Source organism: Antechinus flavipes, chromosome 5 (assembly GCF_016432865.1).
Source record: "Antechinus flavipes isolate AdamAnt ecotype Samford, QLD, Australia chromosome 5, AdamAnt_v2, whole genome shotgun sequence".
Taxonomy (NCBI): Eukaryota; Metazoa; Chordata; class Mammalia; order Dasyuromorphia; family Dasyuridae; genus Antechinus; species Antechinus flavipes.
The window spans coordinates 278,612,451-278,637,117 of record NC_067402.1 but is presented as its reverse complement, the minus strand read 5'-3'; the positions used below and the strand labels follow the sequence as shown (position 1 = coordinate 278,637,117).

Sequence of the window (24,667 nt, the reverse complement as noted above, 5' to 3'; positions counted from 1 at the left end):
AATGTTCTAGTCTTGCAGTGTCAAATATTCCACCAAAATTTTATTCTTTTTGTAAAAATAAACAAGCACATCCATCTTATTAACACGTAAATCTGCTTTCATCTTTAAGAAATGATTAAATTATATATGTATACTAAAGCATTATTTTAAAATAAGTTTATGGTTTATCATAAGTAAATGTTTGATATATATTTTACATACCCATATACCTGGGGGTTGGGCAAAAATTTCTCAGGAGAAAAAAGCTGAAGAAGCTCTGGTCTATATAATTCAACAAAATGCTTACTTTGAGATACATCTCCTACACATACATATAAGACAAACACTGCCAATTACTAAGTCATTACTAAACAATAATAAGGCATAGATTTTCCAATTGTCAAATTCTACTAATTATAGGTGCCCATTAAAATTAGAACTATAGAATTCGGGACTGGAAAGGACCTCAAATGGTCTAATTCAATGCCAGAATCCAACAGATGAAATAACCAAGGCCCAGAAGGTTGACTTGCTCAAAATCAAATAGCTAGGAAATAATTAGGAGAGTCACAATTTAAATCCAGGTCCTTTGCCTCCAAATCCAATTTGATAACTTAATTTCATCGAGCAGAACGCCACACAAATAAATTGACTTTAATGAATAAGGATTCTCCTAGCCAAAAGAGCAGCTGCACTAAAGAATGCATCTTTGAATGCCACTTGATGCAAAACAACCCTCAAAATCACAGAACCACCACTAAAATCCCAGAAGCCCTAAGCAAAGGTTTTCTTTTTCTTTTTCTTTTTCTTTTTTTTTTACAAAACTGACAGCAAGAGAGTGGAGAAAACAAAATAAGTAAATCAAATTCTCAATAACTTGGTTTTAAGAGAAAAACAGGAAACAGGAACAGAAACCCAGACTTCAGTTGATTTAAGAACTCCTCACTCTGAGAAAGTAGCCCCAATCCCAGGAGGCCCCAGACAGGCACTAATCTCAAGTCCCCTAGGACGCAGGTGCCGGGGCGGGACTTCTGCAGGTGCCCAATTTGCCATCACTGGGACTGCTGTTGCAGGAGGAAGCTTCCTTTAGCCCAACTAAAATCCCACTTCCTACAGGAGGCCTTCCGGAGATCCCCTTCAGTTCCAGCGCCTTCCCTCTATGATTTCCTCTTTATCCAGGACATAGCTGGCTCTGCAATTCTATTTGCATCTTTGGATACTAAACTCTAGGAGGGCAGGGATTGCCTTTTAGTATCCCCAGGGCTTAGCAGAATGCCTTGCATACCGTAGGTGTTTAATTAATGCTTACTGAATTGACATGAATTGCACCGGAGGAGGGAAATGGGGGCACGAACTGGGGGACTCAAAAGACAATCTGAGGGAAGTGTAAGTAAGCTGGGAGAGAAAAGGAGGGGCGGGAGGGAGAGGACGTGAAGGAGAGGCGATCGGAGGGAGAGAGAATAGTGAGGAAGAGGAATGGAAAAGTGGGGAGGGGTTAAGTGATGAGGGGACGTGTAAGAAAGGGACAAGTGGAAAAAAAAGACAAATGGGGAGGGGACAAGTGAAAGAGGGGCAAGTGGGGGGGAAGGGGAGGTCAGTCTGCAGGGGTCATGGGGGGAGGGGCAGCCTAGGGGTGTCAGCCTGAAGGGACTCCGCCTAGGGAGGGTCAGTTTACAGGGGGCAGTGCAGGGGAATGGAAGAGTTTATCTCAGGGGGAGATGGGGAGGGAAGGGGCGGAGGTCCCAGCCGAGTGGTCAGTCTCGGGAGAAACCCTGGGCGTTCTGGGAACGAGGGTGAAGGCAGGACGTGGAGGGGTCCGGCACAGAAGAAGGGGAGTCCTCAGGCCGGGTCCTCAGCTAGGACCCCAGAGCCTCTATTCCCAGCTATCCCACCGCCTCTCCCTCCCAAACCACTTCTCCTTCTTACTTTGCGAGCCGTCATCCAAGCGGTCAAACTCCCAGTCTGGGGACAGAGTCTCCACCGCCATCGCCCCAGCTGCAGCTCGAGCGGCCTCGCCCCCGTGACTGACGGGCTAGCAGGAGCGCACGTGACTTCCTGTCCCGCCCCCTCTTCTCCAAAATTCAGAGACCCACGTTCACCCCACCCACCTCGGCCCCAGGGACCACTGGGAAATGGAGTCCTCGAACGAGGTTCCGCCCTTGAGGCCGCTTCCGGTCCCGCCTGAGTGGGCGGTGCCGAAGGCGGGACGCCTGGAGCCCGAGACTTTTGCAGGATCTCAGAACTGTCCAATTTCCCCTCCCCTTGTCCCGCACCGACCCCCTAAGCCCACCTCTCTGTAGCGTTGGCTACTCGTGACACAAAGCTTTGCGCGCCCCCCCTCTTTTTTACTGAGGGAGAAGGGGAAGTGACTGGCCCCGGGTCACCCAGGTGATGTCTGAAGTGGGAACCCTGAAAGTAATGGTAATGATGATGATAGCTCACAGGGAGCCGATCAATCTCCATTCCTCTCTTGACATCAGAGGTAGATATAAACCGCGATTATCGCCGCGTCGGAAAGCCCCTCAGAGGTAATCCTGGATAGCCTCTAGTCACTTAAGCACTTATTAAGCGCCTACTGTTTGCGAGACCCTGCAATTTATACACATGTATGTAATTTTATGTACTATATGCAATAATAATTAGAATTTCTATAACTTGTGAAACACTACATGGATTAACTCATAATATGCATTATGTTGGTGTAATATATACATTATAAATTTGCAGTGCCTTTTATATGTCATAATAATCTTTATGCTATGTTAATTATATGTGGATGTATGCATATTTTTCAGTGCCTTGCACCTATCATAAAGCATATATAGTATATTAACTAATTTATTGTATACGTATATGCATTATATGGCTATATGATTGTATAGTATAGATATATCTTTTCAGTGCCTTGTATATATCAATATATGTATCATGTTAACTAAAGCATGTGCATTATATATCATATATATCTTTTCAATGCTTTGCATATATCAATATATGTTTGTTAACTAATTAACTAAATTATGTTAACTAAGCATTATATCATATATATCTTTTCAGTGTCTTGCACATATCAATACATGTTAACTAATTTAAGAGCATGTTCATTATATATTATATTTATATATTTTCATTACCTTGCATCTATCAATATAGTATTATATTAAGTAGTTAATTATATATAAAATATATATCATATTATATATTATATTATCTTATATTATATATAATATTTATTGTACATGTATATGCATTATATGGCTAAATGCTCATATATTATAGACATATCTTTTCAGTGCCTTGCATATATCAATATATGTATTATATTAACTAGTTTAATATATAATATGTGTCATATTATATCTATTACATATTTATGTAATATGTATTACATCTTGTATATCTTTTCAGTGCCTTAAATATATCAATGTATGCATTATGTTAACTAAATTAATATATGCATATTTGCATTAAGTATGCATATATTTGCAGTGTCTTGAGTATATCACATAATGCAAACATAGACATTAATATGGACATAAAGATATACTATATGGGGAGTTGCCTGGCTTTATATAATGCTTCAAGATGATATGACTGGCAATTCCAATAGACTTGTGATGGAAAGTGCCATTTATATCTAGAGAGAAAACTATGGAGACTGAATGTGGATCAAAGCATAATATTGTCACCTTTTTTACCAGGTGCTAAATAAATGCCTATTGACTTGACTTGATTATTAGTCAAGTAGTAGTAAGATGAAAGCTCCTTGAGGTCAGGGATTTTTTCAGGTTTTTTTTTTTATATATATTTATATCCACGGTGCTTGATCCATAAAAAAGTTTTTTGTTCATTCATTCATTTGAGGGGAAAAAATTAAAATAAAATTGAAAAACACCTTATAAACATTATTTCATTGGATTGAGAGGCAAACTTGGAGAAACTCCTCTAGACATTTAGCCCTGCAGTCATAAAGATCTGATTCCAAATCTTGCCATTGGCATCTTCTGGCCAAATGACTCTGTGTTAAGATGTCCCTGTATTCCAGGCATCTCATTGGTTGATTGGTGGTTGGTTGTTGTCTTTTGTTCTCAAGAGGACCAGAATGACATCACTAATGTTTGAGTCAAGTTATGGTGTGTCCTTGTCATAAAGATATTCCTATTCAAATAGCATTCATTAAGTACCCTCTACCAGCCACTCTATTAACGACAAATTCCCCAAAATGAGGTCCTGGGTTGTAGCTGAAGTCCTGATAAGATTATTCCCTGAAAAGACACTAATGGGGATCAGTTCAACCCTACAGTTCCATTCCCAGTGAATGTCTTGGGTAACCCCACATTATTGTATCCAATCAAATGTCAAACCCCCAAGGTTAAATTTCCCCTATGTCTTTCCAGGGCCATGCCATCTTTGCTGAAATCTTTTGGAATAGCCCACCATAGCATTCTGCCTTTAGTGTCTTTCTCCTCATCCCCTTCCCCATAGTTATGATGTCTTTCTCTTTGTTATAACGGATGATGCTTTTATAATGAGTCATTCCTAAAAGTATGGCACCTAAAACTAACTGAATACCATATTTCAAAAATTAGTCTGATCAGGACAAAATATAATGCTACAACAAGCATTTGTTTTTTTTTTTTTCGTTTAGAAATTTTTTTAATTTAATAATAGCTTTTTCTTTTTTATAAAGCTTTTTATTTTCAAAACATATGCATGAATAATTTGACAACATTGACCCTTGCATAGCCTTGTGTTTCAGATTTTCTCCTCTCCACCCCTTCCCCTAGATGGCAAGCAACCTAATATATGTTAAACGTGCTAAAATATATATAAACATATAGCTTTTTATTTTCAAAATATATGCAACGATAGTTTCAATGTTCACCCTGCAAAACCTTGTGTTCCAAATTTTTCTCTCTCCCTCCAACTCCTTTCCCTATACAATAAGTAATCTGATATAGGTTAAAGATGTGAAACTCTTCTAAACATATTTCCAAATTTATCATGGTACACAAAAAGAATCAGATCAACACCCCCCCTAAAAAAAAAAAAAAAAACAAGGAAACAATAACAACAAAAGGTGAAAATACTATGTTGTGATCCACACTCAGTCCCCACAGTCTGGATGCAGATGGCTCTCTCCCTCACAAGTCACCTCATTACAACAAGCATTTATTAAGCATCCAACAGGACACCAGGATTAAGGTCCTTGTTTGTTTGCTTGTTTTCTTTTCTCTTTTATATGTTTTCCCTTTGATTTGATTTTTCTTGCACAGCATGATGAATATGGAAATATGTTTAGAAGAATTGCACATGTTTAACCTATATTGGATTGTCTTGGGAAGGAGAGGGAGAAAGATTTGGAACACAAGATTCTGCAAAGGTGAATGTTGAAAACTATTTTTGCATGTTATTTGGAAAAATAAAATATTGTTATAAAAATTTTAAATGATCTTCATTTGCAAAGTTTACTATCCAATGAAGGAGAGAATTAGGACAAATATATACATATCGATGTATGCACACAAACAATAAATATAAAGGGAATGAATAAAAGTAATTTGAGATGGAAAGCACTAGCTGAAGGAATCAGCAGACATTTAATGTAGAAGAAATTGTTTGAACTTTTCCTTAAAAAAAGAAAGTGATTGAGGTGGGGAAAAGGGGAAATTGAGGAAGAAGTGCATCCCAGGCCAATGTGGGTGGAGGGTTTCTTTGTAATCCTCTGCATTTTATTTTGTGCATTTAAAAATCTTCAGAGGAAGGTTCTGTAAGCCTGACCAGACTGTAAAAGGGATCTATTACACAAAAAAAAGAATCATATTCCCTGGTAGAGAAGGAGAAGAGAAAAAGGGTCCAAGACAAGAACACCCACAATTAAGGGGCATGACATGAATGAGGATCCAACAAAGATCTGACTGAGGAGTGATCAGATGAGTAAGATGAGATCCAGGGAGAAGATGTATTGAAAGAAGGACTTTGGGAGGGAATAGAAGGTTTGTAATAACCTCTGTGGGAAGTAAGATAGGGCATTGGGAGGATTAAAGGGTTGCCTTAAGAAGTAAGGCCCAACTGAAATGGGTTAACAGGTATTTGTGATGTACCCAGTCACTGCTAAAACCAATATTTAAGGAGAGATTGAAAATTAGGGAAGACATAGGGGAATGATTAAGGTTAAAATCTGCTAAAGACCCACAGGGATGAAGTCAAAGCCGCATTAGCAAGAGTAGATGTGGCAATGTGCAAAAGTGTCTGTGGCAGCTCTTTTTGTAGTGGCAAGAAACTAGAAACTGAATGGCTGCCCATCAACTGGAGAATGGCTGAATAAGTTATAGTATATGAATGTAATGGAATATTATTGTTCTGTAAGAAACGACCAGCAGGATGATTTCAGAAAGGCCTGGAGAGACTTACATGAACTGATGCTGAGTGAAATAAGCAGGACCAGGAGATCATTGTGTACACAGCAACAGCAAGATTATACGATGATCAATTCTGATGGACATGGCCTCTGGGAGCTAGAGGACTAACCCCAAATGAGATATCTAGAAATACCACAGCCTATTTGGAACCCAGGAGCTCGGAAATAAAAGAGTTCTTACCCCCTCCCCACCACAGGACCATATTAATACCACAGTGATAAAGTAAGTTGGTGTTAAAACTAAAGTGCCTGCCACTGCCCAATTGACTGTCCCCATTGGGATCACATGTTAGGCCCCAACAGGGCATAGTGAGCAGAATATTCAACCTAGAGTCAGCAAGTCACTGAAACGTTCAGCCTGTTTCCTCATCTGTAAAATGGGGAGTCATTGCACCCATCTCACAGGGATGTCATGAGGATCAAATGAAATACACAAAGAGCTTTTCCAGCATTATGAGGTGAGAGGAGGAGGAAGTGAGCAAGCAATAATTCTAATGTGATAGTATGTGCTTTATAAGTAACAATGGGAGAAATGCTGTGCTTTCATAGTTAGAGGTGGAAGGGACTTTACTTGAAGTCCTCTCCATTTTGTAGTCAGCTTTTAAATCTCCTTTTGTGGAGTAGAGAGGGTCTGATACACCCTTGGATATATGAAAAGTAAATCAAATGGAGATTTAATGGGGAAAAAAAAAAACAAATTCACTACCTTCCCCCCTAAATAAATCTTTCATCTAAATTTATGATTTCTGTTGAGGATACTACCATGCTCCCCATCACCAAGGTAAGGGTTGAGACCCAAGTCTCTTTTCCTTATTGACTCCTATCATTGCCAAATCTTGCTATTTCTGTCTCCACACCATCTCTTATACCCATAGCTACTGAGTTCATGCCTACCTCTTGCTATTGCAGTTGCCTTCTGTTAATATGGCTTCATATTTCCAGTCTTTTCCATTTCTCTGTACACAACTGCAAAAAAAAAAGTCTTTTTAGGAAACAAATCTGACTGTGAAGCTTCCCTGCTTTCCTAGTGCCTTTAGGATAAAAACCAATCTTCTCAGCTTGGTTTTTAACTGTCTCCATAGTCTGACTCAAGCCTAGTTTTACAGACCTTTGTTCATATTACACCCTTTCAGACACTCTAGCTTCTAGCAAAAAATGGCCTCCTTTCTGTTTTCTAAGCTCAAAAGTTTATGATTTTATACAGGTTGGAGACCATGTGTAAAAAGCACCTTTTCCTCCCCTCAACCTCTTAGCTTCTCCTGCATCTTGAATTCTTAATGATCTCTCCTCAGATTGTCCTGTATTTTCTTCCCAAAGGTAAGCTCCTGGGACTAGAGTGTTTGTGATTTTGTGTTTGTATTTCTCAGGCATGGCATTAATTTTCAAATAGTGTTTATCGGTGAGTTGATACTTTTCAGATCATTAATGTCCTTTCTAAAATGGCAGCATTCAGAGCAGAAAACAGTGTTCCAGAGGGGCCTATAGGTACGAAGGCAGATGGCAGTATGGGGCTCTGCAGCTAGGATCCCATCATTGCTGTGTATGTCCATGTATTTCAGAACCAATACCGCAGACCAAGAAATAACAGGAAAAGCCCTGGTACCATTTCTTGAATTACACCATGAAGTGGCCACGTAATTTCCAAAGTACATGAAAGCAGGTACATGTCCTAGTTCTGAACATTTCATTCTAGTTCTAACAATATTATCACAAAGGCAAGAGGCCCCTCACTAATGTAAAACTACACAAATATTCTTATCACACTGTTGAGTAGTATGGAATTTTAGGTTGAAAAGGGACAAATTCTCTACCAAAGAATTTTTTAATAGGAAGTGACAGCTGACCAAGAATGAGTTGGAGCTTGAAAACACAAATTGCTGGCAGAAAAAAATCTTGAACAATGTTATCAAAGGCATTCCTATAGGAATGTATTTTTGTTTACTTCATTATCATAAGTTTTACTTGGTGAATTTTTTTCCTATGATACTCATTTCTAAGAGTATTAGTGTCACCACTACATACCTCTCAGATTGGCTAAAATAACTGCAAAAGATAATGATGGCTGTTGGAAGGGATGTGGGAAAACTGGGACACTGATACATTGTTGGTGGAGTTGTGAACAGATCCAGCCATTCTGGAGAGCAATCTGGCACTATGCTCAAAAAGTTATCAAACTGCACATACCTTTTGATCCAGCAGTGTTTCTATTGGAGTTGTATCCCAAAGAGATCTTAAAGGAGGGAAAGGCACCCACATGTGCAAAAGTGTTTGTGGCAACCCTTTTTGTAGTGGCAAGAAACTGGAAACTGAGTAGATGCCCATCAGTTGAAGAAAAGTTGAATAAATTATGGTATATGAATGATATGGAATATTATTGTTCTATAAGAAATGATCAGCAGGATGATTTCAGAGAGGCCTGGAGAGAGGAATGGAAGAAAAATTGGAACACAGGGTTTTGCAAAGTTGAAGAATTGTCCATGCATATATTTTGAAAAATAAAAAGCTTTAATAAAAAACATTTTTAAAGAAAAAAAGAGTGTCAATGTCTATCTGACAGGTTCTCCAGCACCCAGCTTCTTAAAGATTATGGGTCATGACTCCATTTGTGGCCTTGTGACTGAATGTGGAGGTCGTGAGATTATGATTTTTTAAATCAATAAATGTTTGATTTGTATATCTCTTTTATATACCTATGTAACCAGGATTATGTAAAACTTTCTCAGGGTTTTAAAGGGAAAAAATTCCCTGCTCTAATCTATGGGATAAATTCTGCCAACAACAACAAAAAAGATTTTAATAGTACATCATGACCACTAATACAGCTTTCTTTTCCATAAGCTGGCTAGTCTGAATCAGTCAATCAACAAGCATTCATTATGTGCCAAGCACTGAGAGTACCAAGACAGATGTGAAGTTGTATCTGCCCTCCAGAAGTTTATGTTCTATCACAACTTTAAGTCAAATGTCATGCCTATCCGAATTCATCAGTTATTTTTGACCATGATCTTCCCAAAGGCCAATTCTAAAAACTTATAATGATATGGAGATGACTCTGGATTTTCAACACCAAGAACATAAGTCCCAGCAGCTCCCACCATTAGCAAAGGCATCAGTAACAAATGACAACAGATGATATCTCTGCCTTCTAGAAGTGTAAAAAGCATCATCACCAGAAGGTTGACCACCAAGAGATGAACTTTTTTTGGGGGGGGGAGGGAGGCGGCTATGGCAACTGGGGTTAAGTGACTTGCTCAGGATCACACAGCTAGGACGTGTTAAATGTCTGAGGTCAGATTTGAACTCAGGTCCTCCTGACTTCAGGGCTGTATCCATGATGAACTTTTTTTTTTAATAGCTTTTTATTTACAAAGCATATGCATGGGTAATTTTTCAACATTGACCCTTGCAAAACCTTCTGTTCTAACTTTTCCCCTCCTTCTCCCCATCCTCTCCCCTAGGTGGCAGGTAGTTCAATACATGTTAAATATGTTAAAGTATATTTTAAATACAATATATATATATACATAGTTATACAATTATCTTGCTACTCAAGAAAGATTGGATGTAGAAAGCAGGTTAAAAAAAACCCAAAAAGGAAAACAAAAATGCCAGCAAACAATAACAGAAAGAGTGGAACTGTTATGTTGTGGTCCACACTCATTTCCCAAAGTTCTCTCTATGGGTATAGCTGATTCTCTTTATTACTGAACAATTGGAGCTGGTTTGGATCATCTCATTGTTGAAGAGGGCCATGTCTATCAGAATTGATCATCATATAGTATTGTTGTTGAAGTGTAAAATGATCTCCTGGTTCTGCTCATTTCACTTAGCCCATAATGAACTTTTTTGAGCAAAGCAACTCATGAGGATTATCCACTAAGCCACTGCATGACATCTGCTGTTAAAATAACTGTTTGGACATGTATACATATATTGTATTTAACTTATACTTTAACATATTTAACATGTATTGATCAACCTGCTATCTCGGGGAAGGGATGGGGGGAAGGAGGGGAAAAATTGGAACAGAAGGTTTTGCAATTGTCAATGCTGAAAAATCACCCATGCCTATATCTTGCAAATAAAAAGCTATAATAAAAAAAAGAATAAAAAAAAGACATCTGCTGTTAATAGAGGAATTGCCCATAACAATAAAAATATTGATCACTTGAAGTATTAAGATTCATTACTGCCTTTTTTGTGTCTACATAAATCACACATTTTGCAAGCAGTTATATTTTAACTTTCAAATAACTTCCTCCTCTTCAGCTATCTCAGAGATTGCGTTTTTCCTATAGTTCCTCATGTTGTCAGAGGCAGAAATGATTGTGTTTTTCTGACTAATTAGTGTTCTCCATCCCAGACAGATAAAATTTTGAAAGTCTTTCCCTTCAAAAGAATGCATGTGGTCAAAAATAATGATTGTGGCAAAAATTGGAAACTAATGGGATATCTATCAAATTGGAAATAGCAGAATGACAAATTACGAATGTATTGGAATACTATTGTGTCCCCCCACCCCAAATGATGAAAGTGACAGTTTCAGAGAAAGCTGAAATACTTGTCTGAACTTAGGGAATAAAATGAGCAGAAAGAATAGAAAAACATGCAATAAGAATAACAATGTAAAGAAAAGCATGAAATAACCAACAATGACCAGCTATGATTTCAGAGAACCAATAACAAAACATGCTACCTCCTAATAGAGTTGAGGGACTCAGGATGTAGAATGAGTAACACATATTTGAACATGGGAGGAATTTGTTTGCTTGATTTTACTTATTTGTTATAAGAACTCTAAAAGATTAAAAAAAAAAACATGATGGGATAGTGGGAGGAGAAAAAATAAGTTTTTTTTTCATCTTTACCTTCCCTTTGAATTTGAATAAAAAGCTTTTATTTGTGTTTGTGTTGCTTCTGAATTATAAGCTTGTAATAGATAAGAATCATGTCATTGATTAAGAATGCTTAATGAATTTGTTGATATCTTCTTAAAGATGCATTTGGGAATCATGCCAGAGAACTGTGTTACAGATAAAATTCTTATAAGGAAAGCCTGCCAACATTCTACAGAATCCAACAGTGTAGTAAATACTCTTGTAACAAGATTCCAATTTCAGAAGGGGCATTAATGATCTGGAAAATGTCCAGGAGAGGGCAGCCGGGATAGTGAAGGTTCAGATGAGGCTTGGTGGAAGAAACTGCATAGATTTAGCCTGAACAAGAGGTTTGGGTTATGATTTAATAACTCTCTTCAGATATTTGAAGGATTGTTATGAAAAAGAGGGATCGGTTTTGTTCTACTTGGCACCAGAGAGCAGAACAAAAAGAACTGAGTGAAAGTTGCAAATTGGCATATTTATATTTGATTGACACAGTAGATGGAGGGAAGGATCTAGAGTCAGGAAAATCCAACCCCAGACACATATTAGCTGTGTGACTCTGGGCAAGCCACTTAACCTGTCTCAGTTTCCATCTATAAAATGAGCTGGAAAAGAAAATGTCAAACCATTCCACTATCTAAGCCAAGAAAACCACAAAAGGGGTCACAAAGAGTGGGGCATGACAACAAAAAGAAAAACTTTCTAACAATTATAGCTATTTAAAAGGAGAATGGGTTTCCTGCAGAGAAAGCAGGTTTCTCTTCACTGGAGATCTTAAAGCTGGACAACCATTTGTAGAATGTAGAGAGATCATTTTCAGGGTTATGATGGATTAGATTGCCACTGAGGTATCTTCCAACTCTAAAATTCTGCAGTTCTTTGATAGAGTATTTGGCTTAAGGAAGAAATGACGTTTAGCTAGGAGAGAAAATTGGGTTGGCGGGAAGCAAGTAGGAGAAGAGACACGATAGCTGTCTTCAAATATTTAAAAGTCTTGTGATAAAGAGAATACCTTGTTTTTCCAATGGTAAAAGAGATGAATAAATGTTACAGGTACACAAATTTTGGTTCCATATTAGAAATAACTTTCTAAAACTAAGAGTTAATGAAAGAAAATGCCTCAAGAAGCAATGGATTTGGGACAGTAGTTGGCACAATGGATAGAGCAGCAGCCCTGAAGTCAGGAGGATCTGAGTTCAAATGTGACCTCAATCACTTAACACTTCCTAGCTGTGTGACCCTAGGCAAATCATTTAACCCCAATTGCTTCAGGAAAAAAAAAAAAGCAGTGGATTCCCCATCACTGACAGTGTTTAAGTAGAAATTGGAAGCTCATCTCTCTGGGATATTATAGAAAGGATTTGGGCATTAGGGTAGGAAACTTGAAGAGGTGATTTCTAACATCCTTTTTGACTCTGACAGTTACAGCATTCTGCAATTCACAGAATATGCTGAGAATGTTTTGAGTCGTCTCCAAAGGCATTTGAAACCTTCAAAGGACAGCATGATATATAGTTCATTTCCTAAGCCAGCTTGTTTACTGATATCTAACATAAAGAAAACTAGGAGTCTTGAGAAAATCAAATGAAATTAAGTAGGTAAAAGAACATCGTAAATTGTAAAGTGCTGAGGAAATGTAAAATATTAATATTGCTGTAGTGGGTTCTCCATAAATTAACTTTAAAGTGTATAAGATAATAATATATCATATATGTATGACACTTTAAAATTTGCAAAGCACTGTTCTGAGAAATTCAGTATCTTGCCCATAATCACCACCGATAAATATCTGAGTAGAATTCAATCCTCAATCCTAACTCCGAGTTAATTGTTCTGTTTAATACATCTGGCTACCTCCCAGATATCCTAACTTTTATAGAATTATGGGTTTAATCCTAAAAGGTACCTTAGAGGTCATCTAGCTGTCCCTAATTTTACCGATGAGGAAACTGAGGCCTAACGAGGTTAAGTAGATTGCAGGGAATCCCTAATTTATTTTTTAATGTATTTTTTTCAGTTTTTAATGTTCTGTTGTCAAGTGGAAGCAACTCTGAGGTTCTACCTCAACACCTGTCAAATTGGCCAAATTGGCAAGAAAAAGGAAAAGAATCATTTTGGTGGGGCTGTGGAAGAAATGGATCCATTCATTGATTCACTGTTGCTGTGAATTAGTGGTCTTTGAGACTACTCTAGTAAATCGATACCCTAAAGAGATTAAAGAAAGAGGGAAAGGACCCATGTATACAAAAATATTTATAGCAGCTCTTTTAATAGTATCAAAAGAAGAAGAAAAAACAGGAAAATAAATATCAAATGGTGACTTGCCAAACAAATCTTGGTTTATGAATGCAATGAAATACTATGGTATCCTAAGAAATAATGAAAGCAACAATTTTAGAGAAAGCTGGGAAGCCTTGTATCAATTGATACAGAGTGAACCAGGAGAACCAATTTGTATAATAACAATTTTGAAATACTTAAGAATTCTGATTAATGCAGTGACTAAATATGATTCTAGAGGACCATGAAGAAACACAGTATCCACTTCCCTAGAAAGTGATGCAAAATGAAACTTTTTTTTTTTTTTTAACAAATCAGTGATGAATTTGTTTTGCTTTGTCTGACTGGGCATATTTGTTCAAAAGGATTTTGTTTCTCTTCTTCAGTAGGAAGAAGGTAAAAAGAGATTTCAAAAAATATTTTAAATGTCTTATTGATAAAAAATATTCCTACTTTTCTTTTAAAAATGGACAAACCTAAACATTGTTGGGTTATTTTGTTCTAGTTCATACCTGCAGTTGAGAAAGAGTTTATCTTTTTTCCTATTTCTTTACTAGGTAAACATATTATTCCTCCCTTCCGCATTCCCTCTCCTAGATGGCAAGTAATCCTATATATGTTAAACATGGTGAAAATATAAGTTAAATCCAATACATGCATACATATTAACACAATTATTTTGTGGCACAAGAAAAATCAAATCAAACATGAAAAAATGAGAAAGAAAACAAAATGCAAGCAAACAACAACAAAAAGAGTAAAAATACTGTGTTGTGATCCACACTCAGTTCCCACAAACCTCTCTCTGGGTGTAGATGGCTCTCTTCATCACAAGATCATTGGAATTGGCATCAATTATCTCATTGTTGAAAAGAGCCACGTGCATCAGAATTGATCATCATATAGTCGTCTTGTTGCCATGTACAATGATCTCCTAGTTCTGTTCACTTCACTTAGCATCAGTTCGTGTAAGTTTCTCCAGACCACTCTGAAATCATCTTGTTGGTTGTGTCTTACAGTACAATAATATTCCATAACATTCATATACCATAATTTATTCAGCTGTTCTTCAGCTGATGGGCATCCACTCAGTTTCCAGTTCCTTGCCACTACACAAAAGGCTGCCACAAACATTTTTGCACATGTGGGTGCCTTTCCCTTCTTTAAGATTTCTTTGGGATATAGACCCAGTAGAGACACTGCTGGATTAAAGAGAATACATAGTTTGATAGACAGCTCTTTAGCTCCAAATTGCTCTCCAGAATGTCCAGATGAATTCGCAACTCCACCAACAATGTATCAGTGTCCCAGTTTTCCTACATCCCCACCAGCATTCATCATTACCTTTTCCTGTCATCTTAGCCAATCTCAGAGGTGTGTAGTGGTATCTCAGAGTTGTCTTAATTTGCATTTTGGTGATTTAGAGTAGGCGCCACTCTTGATAAAAGACTATACAAGAATATGAATGTATTGTGTCCTATGGTATTATTTCAGTTTTGGAATTGGACCCAAGACTCCCAAAGAGATTTTAATTGATTTTAAACTTAAAGTTATAATACAATTTTCCGCCTGTCAAAAATCCCATTCTTGACTTGGCTCTTTTTAACAATGAGGTGATTCAGACCAATTCCTATAGACTTGTGATGGAGAGAGCCATCTACAACCATAGAGAGGACCGTGGGGACTGAATGTGAATCACTAGATAGTTTTTTTTCACCTTTTTATTGTTATTTGCTCCCTTTTTGTTTTCTTTCTCATTTTCCCCTTTTTGATCTGATTTTTCTTGTGCAGCAAGATAATTGGAAATATGTATAGAAGAATTATACATGTTTAACATATATTGGATTATCTGCTATCTAGGGGAGAAGGGAAGGGAAAAGAGAGGGAGAAAATTTTGGAACACAACGTTTGCAAGCGTCAATATTGAAACTCTTTGCATGGAGTTTAAAAATAAAAAAAAACTATTATTATTAAAAAAAAAAAAAAAACACATTCTTACTCAATTGCCAGGCCTTCATAAAGCCTTCCCCCACTACCCCAATAGTTCTTTCACACATCTAACATTTTCCCACACCTGTCCTTGTCCATTCTGCCACATGTCGTTATTTATGGAACTCTTCTCTCCTACTAGATTGTAACCTCCTAGGTTAAGTTTTATGTAGAACATAACAGCGTCTCACGGGTGCTAGGTCCTCCATGAATATCTTTTAACAAACGGTTGTCCAGAAAGTCAAAGGAAATTGTGTGGAGGAATGGATGTTACCATTTATGGTTTGGGAAACCCTTGCTCTGCCCTGATGGGAGACCCCACGCGCTGAGTAGAGGGGAGAGGCTTTGGGGAGGGGAGGGGGCTGGGATGGAAGGAAGCCCAGTGCTAGGGGCCCCCACCACTTAGCCAACACTGGAGGTGGCTTCTATGCTCGCTCTCCCCCCATCATCACTCTCGATGTCCCGGCCACTGAAGGCAAGGAGGTGGGGAGCGCGGGAACGCGGAGAAAGCCCCCCTGGGGCGCAGGGCCGCGCCGACGTGTCGCTCGCACCCGGGACGCGCGCGCCCGCCCCGTGGGGCCCTGGAAAGGCAGCGGGCGGGGTTAGGGGCGTTGCGTCAGCCGGGCCGAGCCTCTGCCAGCTGGAGGGGGGCGTGCCCTGCTCTCCGAGGGGCCGGCGGGCTGGCGGGGAGGCTCGGCTGCCCGGGGGACCTGGCTCCACTCTCCGCGGCCCTGCTAACCCTGCGAGATGCTGTGGCGGAGCGGCCAGCTGCTGAGGAGCTTCTCCACCGCCCGGGTGAGTGAGCGAGCGGCCCGGGCAGCGGGCTCCGTCCGCGCCGCGCCAGGGGCACCCCGAGGGTGGGCTTTTCCCAGTGCTAGCCAGCGTTGGACGGGGGCTCCGCGGGCTGGGAGCGCTGCGTGGGGATGGGCAGCCTGCGGCAGGGGAGTTGTCCTTTGTCTTCCGATGGGGAGAGCGAGCATCGGACTGGATGGCAGAGCATCTCGCGGCGGGGGGGCAGGAGCTGCGGGACCCATCCGCAAGGGACCGGCTGCCCTTAGCCCTTTTGTGTACGGATCAAATCCGTGGGCCGTAACAAGCACGAGTGGTCCGTGCAGGGCAGTGCGACTCGGTTAAAAAAAAAGTGCTCGTTCTCCCGGGCACCGGCCACAGAGAGAGACTCAGCTTGGAAGCTCTCAATGCCCCTGAAATCCGCGTAATGCCCGGCGGGGGCCGGCCCGATTGAGCAGCAGCCAGTTTGTGACGCCTGGACACCAGAGCAGCTTTTGCTCCAACGGGCGCTTAGGCTTCCAGGAGTCTCCCGGGCTGAAGATCGGCCACGTTGGACCTCTGTTGTACAGTAAGTGGTACTGTAAAAACAGCTGTCGCCCAGTGCCTTGGAATTGCATCAGCTGCCTAGAAGCCCAATGAGTGGGAGGACACGTTGCACGGGAATTAATCCTCAAGATTTTGGGGGCGAGGAGCTAGAGATAGATGCCTTTCTAAGTAAGGCTCCCAGTGTGTCCTGCCTGGGACAAAATGCTTCCCGGAGAGGGAAAAAATGCCCAGAGCCTGACTCCATAGACGGGGAACCTATACAAAATATACTGTTTTGTAAAGTAATTGCTCCTTGGTGTCCTTGGCCAAATAGTCCTCTGTAATAGTGTGTAAATATTTCTAGAGGAGAAAAAGCTCTTGGAGGGAATTTAAAAAACAAACCAATAAAAAATAACTTGAATGATGTAGTCTACTTGTTTCCCCAGAACACTAATTATTCACCAAGACTGCAGTACTCACTTTCTATTTCCCTATTAGGGGAATTAATCTTTTTTTTTCCCCAAATTCCAAATTTCTAAATTCCAGATTCCAAAAAGTTCCATTTTTTCCCCAAATTTCCAAATTCCAAATTTCCCATTTTTTCCAAATTCCAGAAAATTCCAATTTTTCCCATTTCCAAATTCCAAATCCGAATTTTTCCAAATTCCAAAAAGATTCCAATTTTTCCAAATTTTCAAATTTCAAATCCGGATTTCCAATTTTTCCCCAAATTTCCATTTTTCCCCAAATTCTAAAAAGATTTTAATTTCCCCCAAAATTTCCAAATTCAAAACCCAAATTTCCAAATTTTTCCAAATTCCAAACTTTTTTCAAATTCCAAATTTCCAAATTAAAATAATCTCACTTGAAGTAGATAAGGTAGGCATCCTCTGGAACAACATGCAGAGGAGTGCTATGGGGAACACTTTAATATTGCCTTAAATTTGCATTCTACACCAAAAAATTCCACTTACTACTCTGTATATGAATTCTAAGTCTTCAACGTGGCAAATGTGACTTTATGTATGTACATATATAAATTATATGCATGTGTGCATATATACATATATAAATATATAATATAAATATTGATAAGTGTGTTTATAGAGATACACCCATACATATAAATTAAGTCACATTTACTATATTGAAGGCTCAGAACTTAGTCAGGAAGAGACTGAAAAAAACTAAACTACATCTGTATTGACCTCTCTAAGTAGAATGAGGCGATAGAGAAAAGGTGAAGTATACAATTCAATAAATGAAAATCTGGGCCCAAGTGCTTCACTGTTTTTCAAGAAATATTTAAACCCTGATCCATTGCAATGTGTTGGTTAGATTGCCAATGGAAGAGTTAAGAGAGAATGAGAGCTATAATCACAAAGGATGAGAAGATGTGATTATATTACAATCACTGTCAATAGGAAGAGCACTTACATTAAAGATAAAGATTTTAGCCCAACTTTTTCAGAGTACTGAATAAATAATTGATTTCTTTCAATGACTTTTACCTTCCTGATTGCTTTAACTCACTCATTACATACAGTTGTTTAATTCTACTTTGCTCCTGTTTCCTACATATCTTTCAGATTCTGAATACAGAATTCTTAATTCTAAATCAATGCTTTACTTCTCATTATTCTTATACCCAGCAGCCTACCATATAGCCCAGTGATTTCATGTTGTACACAATATAAATGCTAATCTTTTTTTGTCATTAAAGGCTTTCCTTCATCATAAAGTTTTATGCTCTACTTCTCTTTCCTTTACCTACATCATTTTCCCTATCTAGAATATCCTGCCTCACTTTCTCCAACTTCTGCTGGATTGATGCTACCTATTTAATTTTGAGGAGAGAGAGAGGAATAAGTTTGTGGAGAGATAGTTGATAGTTCCATATGTTCATACAATTGTATATACTTTTTAAAATTTTAAAAGCTTGCTTTCAGATATAGAGGAAAGGGGGAACAATAAAAATAAATGACTTCCCCCTGAGTTAGGAAGGGGATTGAATGCCTAGCAGGGGTCCTCAAACTTTTCAAATAGGGGGCCAGTTCACTGTCCCTCAGACTGTTGGAGGGTCGGACTATAGTAAAAACAAAAACTTTGTTTTGTGGACCTTTAAATAAAGAAACTTCATAGCCCTGGGTGAGGGGGATAAACGTCCTCAGCTGCTCCATCTGGCCCACGGGCCATAGTTTGAGGACCTCTGGCCTAAGGTTTCCTTGAACTAGAAATCATACTCTGTTTTAAAAAAAAAAATTAGTTTTTAACAGGTCCACCCTTCACTCAATCCTGTATCTTGTCTGTGACTCACACATTGTTGGCTCCTGTCCTAAGAAATTCATCACTAATCCCTATTTTATATGTGGGATAGCATGATTACACAAGTTTATTTCATTCTTGAAGGGGCCTTGAATCTTGGTCGAAACATGTCTTTCTTGCATATCTTCACAAAACAGAGACTATGGGAAAAAAACATAATTTCTTACCTTTGATGATTAGTATAAAATTACTTAGCTGAAGTAGAACAATATATTTTCATTCTCCAACCTGTATACTATTGAACATATTATAATTGAATTCTTTTCAATTTCTCCCTTCTGTTGGATTTAGTGGTGAAAATGACTTAGTTTTTTCTGTCAAATATTTTGCCTCTATTTCAGTAAATGCTGTGTTGGATATAGGAAATAGCTGTAGTGAAACAGAAAGTATTACTTAACTCTCCATGGGACTTGACAAGAACAATTACTCACATGGGTTAATGGAGTCTATGATACTGATTAGAACCATCCATTTTTCCAGTTCCAGTTTCTGGAACCATCCAGTTCCAGAAAGAGAAGTAGAAAGTATTACTCAACTCTCTCCGTGGGACTTGACAAGAACAATTACTTACAGGGGTTAATGAAGTCTATGATACTGATTAAAACCATCCATTCCCCAGTTTCCAATGGGGAAAGAGGTAACCAAAAAGTTCTAGGTATGGTCAGAAAAATTGCCATTCTGGAAAGTCATCTGGATCTGTTTCTCCTATTTTGGAACTTAACTCTTCTCTCCCCAAAATCACAAAACTCTGCATATCCTATGACCCAGTTTGGGCATGTAGTACAAAAAAGATATACATGAAGCAGCTAGGTATCACAGTGGGCAGAACAGGAAAACTAGAGTCCACAGCATGGAGTTCAGGTACTAATCAGCAGTATGAACCCGGCAAAGTCACTTAACCTCTTTTTGCCTCAATTTCCTTACTTGTAAAATGGATTTAACAATAGCACCTACCTTCTAGAGTTGTCATGAGAACCAACTGAGATAACTGTAAAATGCATAACACCATGCCTGTCATGTAGTATCCACTACATAAATATTACCAAGTATTTGGTATAAAAATATTCATGGCAGTACTCTTGTAGCAAAGAATTGGAAACTAAAGGGGTGCCCATGAATTGGAGAATAACTAAACAAATAGTCACATTTGAGTAGAAAGGAATGTACCATAAGAAACAATGAAAAGAAGAGATTCAGAGCAACCTGGAATGAACTAATCCAGCATGTGAAGTAAACATAATCAGGAGGACAATTGATGCAGTGCCATTGTAAAGAAAACTCTGAAAGAGGACACAAGAGTTCCAGTCAGTGCTTCTTCCCACCTCTCGACAGAGAGCTGATGGATTCTTAAGGAGATGCATTGAGCATATATTTTTAGAGATGGTCAATATGTGAATTTGTTTTATTTTACTATGATAGCTTATTAAAAAGGACTTTCCCCTCTAACTTTGGAAGGAAGAGATGAGAGTCTAGTAATAAGTGATTTTAAAATAAATGATTAAAAATTTATGCACTTATAAATCACATTTTTAAATGCTCAGAAAATGCATATCCTTTGAGCCAGAAATGTCTCTACAGGGTTTGTATCCCAAAAAAAGATCATAAAAGAGGGGAAAGGAGCCACATTTGCAAAAATGTTTTTAGCAGATCTTTCTGTGGTATCAAGGAACTAAAAAGTAATGGATGCCCATTAGCTGGAGAATGGTTGAATAAGTTATGTTGTAAGAATGTAATATTATTGTTCCGTAAGAAATGATGAGCAAATTGATCTCAGAAAAACCTGGAAAGACTTATATGAACTGATGTTAAATGAAGTGAGCACCAACCAAGAACCAAGAGTACAACAAGAATACAGAAGCAGAGTAGCAACAAGATTATGTAACAATCAACCGTGATAGATGCGGCTCTTTTCAACAATGAGGTGATTCAAAGCAATTCCAATAGACTCGGGATGTAAAATACCATCCACATCCAGAGAAAGAACTATGGAGTCTGAATGTGGATCAAAGCATAGTATTTTCACCTTTTTTGTTGTTTTTGTTTGTTTGCTTGTTTTTTTTTCTCTTTTTTCCCCATTAGATCTGATTTTCCTTGAGCTGCATGATAGATGTGGAAATATATTTAGAACCTGCACATGTTTAACCTATATCAGATAGCTTGTTGTCTTGGGTAGCCGGAGAGAGAGGGAGGGAGGAAGAAAAATTTGGAACACAAGGTTCTACAAAAGTGAATGTTGAAAACTTTCTTTGCATGTATTTGGGAAAATAAAATATTATTAATAAAAAAGATACACAGAAGAAAAGTGAAGTGAGTGTAGAGGGAAAGAGGCAACCAGGACAGTGCTGAATTTGATATATACGTTAAAAAAAAAGTCAAGCTGCATGTAATAGATATAAGTGGTTTTACATGCAATCCTCTCCATTCTTTATGGAAATGTTTATAGATGTTATTTTTAATCATAGAATAACAAACTTAAAAATGAAGGATCACACAAATGAATTGAGCAACAAGAAAGGCCAGATTTAGTGAAAGATGATCTACTGAGTTTAGGATTGCAAGAGTTATCAGTAAGGATTTGTATGAAATAAAGAGTGATATCATTTTTATGTGTATTAGCCTTCTGAGCACAGATTGATTTTAAGCTCTGCCATGAATAGTGGGGTCTTGCTAGAATTCTATCACTATTATTGCTTATGGAACCTAAGTATGGGCAGACATCATTTTTTATGTAAGCAATTTGCTTGGGACCTTGCCTTGGTGGGGTACCATTGATAAAAGCCTCTTACCAACTCTGAGGCTTAAAGATGGTGGGCTTGTTTCCTTATTTGAACCTGTATTCTGCTGACCTCACCAAATTCCATAGATGACTCCTGTGTCTATGGGATTTCTGATTTCCTTCCCTCTTGTTTTCCTGCCAGTGATGGCTGTGGGCATGGAAATTACTTGTGTTGAGTTCAGCTCCTTCAAATAATCTCTGCCTCTTTTGTGGAGATATAAGGAGTAAGTGAAGGGAAGAATTATGGGTGAAAATCAGTTTGAATGGAAGGGGATATGTGAGGTGAAGGAATGGATTATGTGGTTACAACTCAAGAGGCAGAAGGCTAAATCAGTAAACCTGATGATAGGAGGTACAACAACTGAGATATTTGAAAGTACTGCTGGTTCTTAGGTGTTTTCTATAGGATTGGAGGAAATAGGGCAGATGAACCCTAACTTGCCTATAAATAAGATAGAACAAAGCTATTTTACAAAATCGAGCACTCCAAGCTAATAAGAGGAAAGCTAGGAAGACATACAGATGTCTTTTTTGAAGAGTAATCAAACTACCTCAGATTCTGTGATGGAGCTAAGGAAGGATAATCTAGGCCATTTTTCTCAAGGAGACTGAGCTATGGAGGACACAGCTCAGTAATGAAATCTGTTGTTACTGTTGCACTCTATCACACAATAGTATAACCTTATATTCAAACCATCTTTAAAAGGTTTGAAAAGTTATTTTCTATTCATTTCTACCCCATCCTCTTCTTGAATCTAAAACAAAAGTTGTTAGCCATCCTCCCCCATGTTTGGTTTGGAAACAAGGATGGGTCGGTTACAATAGATCAAAATTAAATGACAGGGTATCAATCCTCTACCAGCATGGCAGTGAGGACCCCCACTGTCCAGCCATGGCAGACCTTCTCTCACTACTCTTTCTTCATGAAAAGCACAACAGGGGAGGTAAAGTGATAGAAGAGCATCTTGTTCTGCAGGAGAACCTCAAGTACTTCTTTCTTGGATCTAATCAAGGAAAACACATTTAAATGGGATTGTAAGGATCGTAGATTTTAGAGCTGGTAAAGGATCTCACATGTCTTTGAATCCAATACCCTTATTCTACAGATGGGGAAACTGAGTCTCAGAGAGGTTGTATGATTTACCCCCTTCAGGATGACACAGCTGGGAAGGTCTAAGGCATCTTCTAAGTCTGATACTCTAGCCACTGTTCCTTCCTGCCTCAGAAGTGACTTGCTCAAAGTAATACAGGTACTAAGTAGCAAAGTCAGAATTTGAACACAGGTCCTCTGACCTCAAATCCAGCACTCTTTCTAATACGATGTGGTTCCTTGAACAAAGTTAAATACACTGTCCCAGTGTCCATGAAGGAACAGTGTTTTTGCCACAACAGCATTGAAGACAACCTGATATTTTTATTATGATAGCCTTATTATCTCCATGTCATATCTGGGGTTCCCAAATCACTCCCAAAATTGATAGGGCAGAGTCTCATACAACTATTGTTAGAGATGCAGACCCAGGTCATCTCGAGCTGTATCATATCGACTTAATACTGAAAAACTTGCCCCCAGTCAGTATGGGAGTACCAGACATAGCCATAGTTCGAGAAAAGAGAAACAGATACCAATCCTGCCTTTTGAGAATTATCCAGAATGAAACAATACCTACCTGGGAAATGTGCCTGCTCAGGGAATTCTCCTGGAAAACCCCATGGCAGCCATGTTTTGACTTACCTTACAAACACTATCTTAGTGACCATAAGTTTAATGATATGTAGCATCACCACCAAAAGAAATCCATTCTTTTCACTCCTAAAATCCTGCATTTATAGCTGCCATATTCTTAAATTGTATGTATTTATTTAATATTTTCCTCAGTTATTTTTTGTTTTAATTTTTGAGTTCCAGATTTTCTCCCTTATCCCCACCCTCCCCCAGCTCCCATTAAGAAATCACATGGGAAGTTATGCAAAACATTTCCATAAAAGTCATGTTGTGAAATAAAACATAGGTTTCCTGCCCTAATAAAAAAAATTCTCAAAAAAATAAAGTTAAAAAAGAGAGGGAGTATGATTCAATCTGTACTCAGACATAATCAGTTATCTTCTCTTGGTATGGATGGAATTTTTCATCCTAAGCTTCAGAGTAGTCATGGATCATTGTACTATTGAAAATAGCAAAGTCATTTACAGCTGGTCATCCCAGAACACCGCTGTAACTTTGTATATAGCACACTTCACTTTGCTTAAGTTCATGGAGGACTTGCTAGGTTTTTTCCAAGAGCATTCTGCTCATCACTTCCTAAAGAACAACAATATTCCATGACAAGCATACACCACAATTTATTCAGCCATTCCCCCAATTGATGGGCACCCCCTCAATTAACAGTTTTTTTTGTGCTAAGAAGAAAGCTGCTACAAATATTTTTGTACATATAGATCCTTTTCCTCCCCCCCTTCACCTTTTAAAAATCTCTTTTGATATTCGTGCCTAATAGTGGCATTGTTAGGTCAAAGAATATGGATGAATTTAATAGTCCTTTGGGCATAAATCATATCTTTTGGTGATTTATTTATTTATCTATTAATTCTTTGTTTGTTTGTTGCTGAGGCAATTGCAATTAAGTGACTTGCCCAGGATCACACAGCTAGGAAGTGTTAAGTGTCTGAGATCAAATTTGAACTCAGATCCTCCTGACT

General features: G+C 38.5%; 2 protein-coding genes across 3 annotated transcripts in view; one reads left to right on the top strand and one right to left on the bottom strand.

Moving 5' to 3' along the window:
* WASHC4 (WASH complex subunit 4) overlaps positions 1–1,998 on the bottom strand; it is a 51,262-nt gene extending 49,264 nt beyond the window's left edge. The window contains exon 1 of the mRNA XM_051961339.1: positions 1,906–1,998. Coding sequence (XP_051817299.1) covers positions 1,906–1,966 — 61 coding nt within the window. The 5' untranslated portion in view covers positions 1,967–1,998. The remainder of the gene's footprint in view (positions 1–1,905) is intronic.
* A 14,227-nt stretch (positions 1,999–16,225) lies between these two features.
* The window catches only part of ALDH1L2 (aldehyde dehydrogenase 1 family member L2), a 64,098-nt gene continuing 55,656 nt past the window's right edge, over positions 16,226–24,667 (top strand). Inside the window, exon 1 of one of the 2 annotated variants that reach the window (XM_051961330.1) lies at positions 16,226–16,347. In XM_051961330.1, coding sequence (XP_051817290.1) covers positions 16,300–16,347 — 48 coding nt within the window. In that variant the 5' untranslated portion in view covers positions 16,226–16,299. The remainder of the gene's footprint in view (positions 16,348–24,667) is intronic. The other variant, XM_051961329.1, reaches the window with a different exon arrangement.